At 32.1% G+C, this 8,506-nt stretch overlaps 1 protein-coding gene across 1 annotated transcript; it reads right to left on the reverse strand.

Annotated features, from left to right (window-relative positions):
• Nucleotides 1-369: 369 nt before the first annotated feature.
• LOC141696927 (GTPase LSG1-2) lies at nt 370-6,858 on the reverse strand. Its single transcript, XM_074501081.1, has 7 exons — nt 6,491-6,858; nt 5,041-5,142; nt 4,871-4,957; nt 4,081-4,174; nt 3,237-3,293; nt 1,750-1,829; nt 370-1,671 (listed from the first exon to the last, which is right to left on the reverse strand). The coding sequence occupies exons 1-7, from the start codon at nt 6,709-6,711 to the stop codon at nt 549-551; spliced, it is 1,764 nt and encodes a 587-aa protein (XP_074357182.1). The 5' UTR covers nt 6,712-6,858; the 3' UTR covers nt 370-548.
• Nucleotides 6,859-8,506: the final 1,648 nt, after the last annotated feature.

Below are 8,506 nucleotides of genomic sequence, written 5' to 3' on the forward strand. Positions count from 1 at the left end.
TCATGTTTGGGCCGGTTAAGTTTAAGCCGGAGATGGAACTCAGTGCTATAAGGGAGAGGCAGAGTCGACGTGCTCCGGCACTGATGTTTCCGATCAAAGAAGAAAAACTTGAGGTAGGGCCTGTGAAGAGTAAGGTCCACTTGACAGATATATTGGCCAAGTCTCTCTGTTACCGTTAACTTGATACAGTTATCTGCCATAGAATTACAACTGTCTGATCTATTTGTATGTATATACCATATACTACCATATAGCGGCACTTCGTAAAAATTAAGTGCATTTTATCATTGCTAGAATTTTCACCATTTCAAGTGAATAAATACTTATTCTGTGTAGACTGTCTCTGAATGAAAATACTCATAAACTGCATTAAACGAGAACAAAAAGGATCACATATAACAATCCAAATAAATATTCAGTAACAGTGCCAACAGGCACAAATTGTGATTACAGTACCAGAAGGAACATTCATTCATTTTTTATATATATAGCTAAAAGCCACCTGTGTCTTCAAACTATATCAGGTATTGCAGTACATGACTAAAATCTTACCCAGCCTCCACAGGTTGTCTAGAATTCAGGGGCTTCTGATACGCCCTTACTATTGCCATTCCATCCTCTCCGTTGTCTTGAACTCGCCACGACCGATTCTTATTTCTTTGCGGCTTCTTGTGTTGTTTATGAGATGGACCTGATGGCTTCTTTTTAGTTAGGGCCTTATTGGAAGCTAGTCCATTATCAATGTCGAATGTACTCAGATCATTCAGTACATGCTCCAGAGTCGGTCCTTTATCAACTTCACCGATCTGATTATGATTGTTCTCATCATCTGATGAATCTTCTTCATGTTCCTCATCCATGGAATCCTCCTGAAGATCTTCCTCGTTTGACATTCCTGGAGGCAATTCATAGTGAGGTAGCTTCCCATCAATGTAATCCTTCAAAATTATCCGAGCAGCTCTGGTTTCATCCGGTAGTCCACTTGAGGCAACATAACCACGAGAGGTGCAATAAGCCCGCAGAAATTCTGATGCCAGAGGGGGTCGATTTTGAGGTTCATATGTCTTTGGTCTTGGCAAAGATATTTTGTAGACATTCTCGATCACATGTCGGGGAACCCGATTTGCTGCAACCTGTATAGCCTCGCGATGCTCAGTCATACGGTCAATTGGCAAAACCCCAGAAGCAATCATCTCATATCTCGAGCTAGTAAAGGAAGGAAACACCAATCCGGGGCAATCACATAACATTAGTTTATCAGGTATAATTATTATTGTTTGGAAATGCTTGGTCTTTCCCGGGGTGTGAGTAACACCTGTCTTCTTCTCGCCCACCAAGGCATTAATTGTTGAGCTTTTCCCGACATTTGGATACCCCACAAATCCCACTGTTACACCTTTAAACTTTCCTTTCTTTTGAAGATCTTCACCATCTGGATCGCTTGACCTCAATTTCTTCATTGCAGCTATCTCCTCTGCTTCAGACTGTAAACGTGCCAATAGCTCCTCACGGCCATATACTCTTGTATCACCATCAACTGATTCATCCTGACCATTTTGCATTTCTGATGAAAAATTGAGTTCTTTCCCATCTACGGCTGCAGAAGCAGCCTTAGCTGACCAAAATACAAAAAGAATCCCGTGTAGGCGGAAGTATTGTGCCCACTTGTCTCTGCAGTTATATAAAGCTACATAAGTTGTACAACATAACAAAGTTGCTCATCAGTATAAAGATCAACATTTAAAATACCTGATGGAAAATGGTAAAAGATCTGCCTTATTAATAAGTAGTAGTGTTCTGTTATCCTCATTAATTTCTTTCGCATATGCCTGCATTTCACCAAGGGTAAGCTTATACTATCGGCTGGCTAAGAAAAACAGTACTGATTTATGTACCAACGAAAATGGTCATTTAACACAGCATAAAATGAATTTCAAGCAAGCTAGATAACTGAACATGGCATAAATCCAGATGACTTCTTTTTACCCCTCCAGAAAGGAGATATATGTAGGAGTATGTACAGCTTCGTCACCGGAAGTTCACAGATAGCTAGTTTTACGACAGGATCTCCGAAGAGTATTACAACAAGTATCCGTATGAAAATCTATTAACATGACACTTTTTTAATTTTCACTTTTATTATATTTCTCTGACAAAAGATACAAAATGCCAGATTAGTAACTTAATTGAGTCTTTATGTTGTAAATTATTGCTATGTTATTTCTAGCAGCAACACCAAGGTTAGAAGATATATCATACCCCTGTAGGAAGCACCTCTCTCCCTCTCCCTCTCCTTCCCCCCCCCCACCCACCCTTCTCTCCCCTTTGCTATAGTTCTCCACTTCTCCCTATATTTCTATCCCTTCCCTGTCTAACCCAGGTTACATGTCGTTAGATATAAATTCTGGTAAATCACCTAGCAGAGCCACGTGATTTCCAGCTTCATTCACTCTAATAGTGCCATAATATTATAAAAACAACATTTCTCAGCTTAGATCACCAAAATTCTTCTCACCCATTCCAGTTTCACCCAGACTTTTTGATATGTCATACTACAATAGCTTTCTATGATATGCCACGGTAGTATTTGGGTTCAACCCAGAAGATGCTCATGTTGAAGTGATTTGTATACTTTATTACTGTAATTCTATTTGAGCGAGTAAACATCACAGGTTTAAACTCCTTTAATTGTGGTTAAAAATTCATCTGAGGCAATTATTCAAGCTCAAGCTATCTTTAAAAACCTATTAATTCATTAATAATTTTAAATTTCCTTGTAGGAAATAATTTCCACAAAAACTAACTTTTTTTCAATTTCAGTATTGTATGGGTTCGATTAATTTAATAATTTACCCCATCCCATGCTAAGTTGTAACTTGTTAGCATCTACAATTATAACTCAGGTTTCAATTTTCAAATATTGAACACCCATTCGGCCTGTTTAGCAATGTACAAGTACTTATTCCATATTTTTTTATTTTCTAATTCTGCTCTATTGAAATGTGTCTTAGTGTATTCCTAACGATAAGAGCAGTTGTAAACATATTATGCATATAATTGGAGTTTTGAACTTGATGAAAGAAAGCCCCACTACAGAATATTTTCATGTAAATAAAGAAAAAAACATGTGCATTATGAACTATCATTAAACACTCCCACGTGATTCTGTACAAAGAAATGGAGCTGTACATAAAAATAATATGTAAGCAAATTACATACTATAATTCAGGTAATACCTCAAGATCGGGGCACCTATAAAAAAGTGGATCTCGTGCATCAACCACCATGACCATCTGCACAGATAGAGAGAGTTAATGTGTGCATTCAAGGAGCATAGTTACTACTCTTATCATCAACTAGCTGCATGGGAGTTCTAAAATTTGTGACTTGCTACTTTACAGGAACAAGTTGAAAATTTAAGTGATATGGTAATCAGTTCCATGAAGGAATTATGTCACTGTATCCGGGAAGGAAAGTTGTTATGCATTCTAAACAATCTCAAGCTAATCAGACTTCAATCTATTTACCCAGATGCAATATTTAGCCTTAAATATTTAGCACCTACCTAACTCTAAACTAAAAAAAAAAGAGAACATCAGGTACCGAAGACTGAAGAGTGCTATGTCATAATTAAATTATCAGCATTAAGAAGCAGCTAAAACTTAAAAAACAAACAAGAAAAGCCAGTTTACTTGAGAAAATTCAGAAGACATTTTCTTCACATATTACAGGTTGAGGCCAAGGCTATAACAAGATGCCAAATTAAAACTATAAGAACCGGGGAAACTATAATTTAACAAAATTTGTGTGCACAATAGTAAAACCTTTTATTTTAAGGCATGTCTTTACCACCAAGTGCAATTTAAACCTCAGACATATCGCAATCGTGTCTATAGCTTTAGACAAATAAATTAACACTATATTAAATTTACAAGTAGGAACCTCTCACCTCCACCCAAGTATATTTTACATAGACTAAAGGTAAGCATATGCTAGTCGACGTACTAAGGCGAGAAGCTCACAAAACATTTATGCTTTAGAACTGTGCAAATTGATCAACTATATCCACCATTATCTCACCAGATCACTGCGTTCAAGTACCCTCCAAAGCTGTCTCCAAATGTCCAAATTTTTCTCAAATGGAGTTAGTACGAGCTTCTCATTCTCCTCAAGTCTGCAGGATGAAAGTAAAGAAATGATATTAATCCGATAGTAAGGACCTACTAATGAAGACATTTATGAGATATCAAAGTATATCTTACTTTTATGACTTGTGGTAAAAAAGATAAATACTGCTTTGTTAATAATTAATGGGGGCAATTTTATGTCCAAATTGATTTTGAAAATACTATGGACTTGATCAACAATAATAATACTGTCCTAAGCACTTGCTTAACTATGAATGGAACAAAAATCTTATAATTCAGATTATAAGCAAACCTTAAACATTACATGAATCTAGAAATAATTTACAAAAAAAAACATGTGCTCATGTCTAAACTTTGTTCTTTAACCAAAAAAAGGATAACTGTAGATTTATTTAGCTTGGGTAATAGATTTATTTATATTTTATAATTTTAGTCAGTTGCAACTCAACTAGATAAATGTGTAATGTATTATATTAAAGATAATTTTACTTTGGAACAGAGGTGGTACAGACTAATAGGAATTAAAAATATGATCAAGTAACAATTCGAAGCAGAAGCACGAGAATAGGTGGTAATGATACACACATGTAGACATATGATAGGAAACTATGACATTATGATCATAGCTACTAAAAGATACATGACATATAACATTCATGCAGCTCACAAGTATATTGCTTTGTGGATGTAAGAAGGTTAATTTAAAGTGTCAGAAATCAGACCTTGCTAGGTCTCGTCGCCAAATTAGAAATGATTGTCTCTCAGCAGTATCAAGCTCTTCAGCAGTCGTTTCTTTATTCCATAGTGGCCTGAAGAGAAGTCATATACCGTATGTAAGTAATAAATAAGACAAACGGGTTAGTCATTGACAGCATAATAATAAAACATATGCCTGCGTGGAACACGAAGACTGCTGGCATGCAATTCCTGTTCTCTTTCCTGTTGCTCCCTCTTCTGGTCAGGAGTCATTTCAATAGTATTAGAGGTCGAGTCCCTGTACCCATCCAGTGATATTCAAAGTCATTGCAGAGAAAAGAAAATACAGACTTGGGATACAATATAATGTCTGAATTAGTCGAGCCTCAAAAAATAAACCCCAGAAGAACATTAAAACTTAAGGAAAATCAAAACAGAGTTCATGCTATTAATTTAGTGCACATTTGCTTGACAACTAAAAGATTTCGGACGAGACTGAATCAAAATATAGAGCACAGGAATGTCATACCCTAATTAATCCTTCATTAACGAAGTAATACTCAGATATGATTTGAAGCAAACAAGAAAAAATACCAAAAAGAGACTGTGTAAGTGTGTTGTGTGCAAATCAAATCATGGGCAGAACAAAACCAAGAAAAGCTAAAAAACATATGCACCAGAGCCACTCCCCATCTACTGTAACATTCAACATCATCCATGTTTCACACTTAAATAAACAGAAACACCAATTCAATTAGCTTACATTTAAAACTCACGAACAACTTCTCAACAAAACACAAACACAAACCTAACATATCAGCCAAAAACATACAAAACCGGAAAAATCAAAACACAATAAAGAAACCATCCCCTACCCTGTCAGTCAAAGCCAAAGGATCCAAAAACATACATAATTGACCAAATCAATATGCAACACTACACACATTCATATATAACACGACAACAGGAACGAACTTCAAACCAACAGACTTAACAGAAAACACTGCATTCTGAAATAATTCACAATAATGACCAAACATATTCCAATAACTGAATCTATTTAACTTTTAGCTACTTAACAAACATATTCTAATAAATTAATCCACAAACTTTAATAACTGAATCCATTCCGTAACTTGACAAACATATTCTAATAACCGAATCCACAAATTCTAACAACTGAATCTGTTTTCTAACTTAACAAACATATTCTAATAACTGAATCCACAAATAACAAACATATTCTAATAACTGAATCCGCAAATAACAAACATATTCTAATAACTGAATCTACTTAACAAACATATTCTAACAACTGAATCCACAAATAACAAACATATTCTAATAACTGAATCCACAAATAACAAACATATTCTAATAACTAAATCCGTTCCATAACTTGACAAACATATTCTAATAACCGAATCCACAAATTCAAACAACTGAATCTGTTACGCAACATAACAAACATATTCTAATAACTGAATCCACAAATTCTAATAACTGAATCTGTTACGCAACATAACAAACATATTCTAATAACCGAATCCATTAAACAACCTATATCAAACACAAACAACGAAACAAAACTCCGCAAACATAAACACAATCAAAAATTGCAATTAGGAGCTTAAATTAACTCATACATATCAATCTTAACATTAAGAGACGCTTTATCCGTATAAAGGAGCTCAGCTTCACCAGCCTGTTCAATAACCGCCTCAATATCAGTAACTTCAGTAACAGATTCCAGAACCTTCTTCTGAAGAGACTTGTAAACTTTGCCCTTATCTTTCGATTGTTGTATCATATTGTTGTGGTGCTTCACCAGCGTCCTTCCTAGCTTTGTTTTCTCGCTCTTCCCCATCTTGTATTGTTAATTGATGTGTTTTGAATTTGATTTTTCGAGATTTATAAATTTTTGATTCAACGGCGGTGAGGGTTTGTGAAAGAGGGGAAAATGTGAAGAGGAGACGAAAATAAATTGTGACTCTGAGTCGGGGACGTGTTCTAACTCGGTAGGGTTTAACCGACCTTTCTAATGCGGTTATATAATATTTTTTTTATTAAAAATAATAATTAAAAGTTAATATTCATATTCATATTTATAAATATTATTAATTTTATTCAAAAAAATATATATATTAATGATGATATACCGTACATTTTTGAAATTCGATACACATAATTATATACTCCCTCCATCCCATTCGATTCTATACGTTTACTATTTGCACGTATTTCGAGACTTTTATAAATTATAGTTTGATAATTTTTTTTTAATTTTTTTTTGAATAAAAGTTTTACTCAGAAAAAAAAAATTAAAAAAATATTGTGGATTTATGTTTTAATTGAGCTTTGAAAAGTGTGCCAAAAAGTAAGTAACATATAGAATTCAATGGCATAGAGGGAGTACTAAATTACATCATTTATTATTTGAGATAACTAATTTATATGATAATTTTTTTTATCTTATAAATATGTTAAGTAAAGACTAGCTTTATATCGATGTGATATACAACTGATTTATATATTTTTTGTAAATGAAAAATTATTTTTTTAAAAAATAGTGTTATTGTTCCATGATATGTTTTTATTATATTAGTAATAATTTTATTTCTGGTAAGGTAAAAGTTATATTAATAGACATTGTCATAAAACTTCAAGCCTCGCTTCTTTAGCTATTATTACATTTTGATTCTAAGCATAATGATATAAAATGAAAGGAACATGAATTTAAATATACATGACATGATTACCATTTCTTTATATAATTTTTTAATATATTTATTATTTATTTAACTAAATTTTAATATAATTATTTTATTCCCAAATTAATTTATGATTTTCGTAGTTATATATTTTTCAAAAAATTATATTTTTTGTACTTATATATTAGCTATTCTTGTATTTTTATATCTGACCTTGATAAACTTAATATAACATATATTTTAAAAATTATTTTATTTCTTCATTGTCTAATTTTTTCACATCTATACTATATAATAATAGATAAAATATTAAAAATTTAGTAATTGATCGGTCGGTACTTGATGATATTACTAAATTACCCTTAATATAAATATTAATAAATAATAATTTTTCTGAAGAGAAACATTAATAATACTTAATTACCGTTATTGTATAATATTAAAGTAATTCAAATAGGAATTGACTTCGTATTCATCCCATGCTACAATTGTTTTTGGACTAAGTTAGTGTTAAAATCAAAATCAAAAATAAGACTAATACTACACAGGACAACAATATACGAAGAACCCTCTTATATATAAAGAATCTTGGAAATCCATTATTTAAAAATTATAAAATATGTAATTTATTTTATTTTTCATCATATATAATTATATATTTTAATTATAAAGTTAAAAATCGAAATTACACAATTTGTTTATTTAAAAAATCATTGAAATTAATGAAAAAGTTTAAATTGGTTCTACAGTAGAATCACAGTAAAATCACACTTATTAAAAATTATTCACTATAGAATCAAATTTAAAATCAAGTAATTTTATCAATTTTTAATTATTAAATTTTTTATTATATTCAAATATAGTTAATATTCTAGATTAGCATTGAATTTTATATTTTTTAAAATAAAATTTTACAATTTATTATGAAATTCTATAATAAAATCAATGGTT

Source organism: Apium graveolens, chromosome 11 (genome assembly GCF_009905375.1).
Source record: "Apium graveolens cultivar Ventura chromosome 11, ASM990537v1, whole genome shotgun sequence".
NCBI lineage: Eukaryota > Viridiplantae > Streptophyta > Magnoliopsida > Apiales > Apiaceae > Apium > Apium graveolens.

Coding starts and splice junctions, on each gene's coding strand:
- LOC141696927 (XM_074501081.1), bottom strand. CDS start 6,711: ATGGGGAAGAGCGAGAAAACAAAGCTAGGAAGGACGCTGGTGAAGCAC. Junction 1,830..3,236: donor ATAGGTGCCCCGATCTTGAG/GTATTACCTGAA, acceptor GGTGAAATGCAG/GCATATGCGAAAGAAATTAA. Junction 1,672..1,749: donor CTTTTACCATTTTCCATCAG/GTATTTTAAATG, acceptor ATATAACTGCAG/AGACAAGTGGGCACAATACT.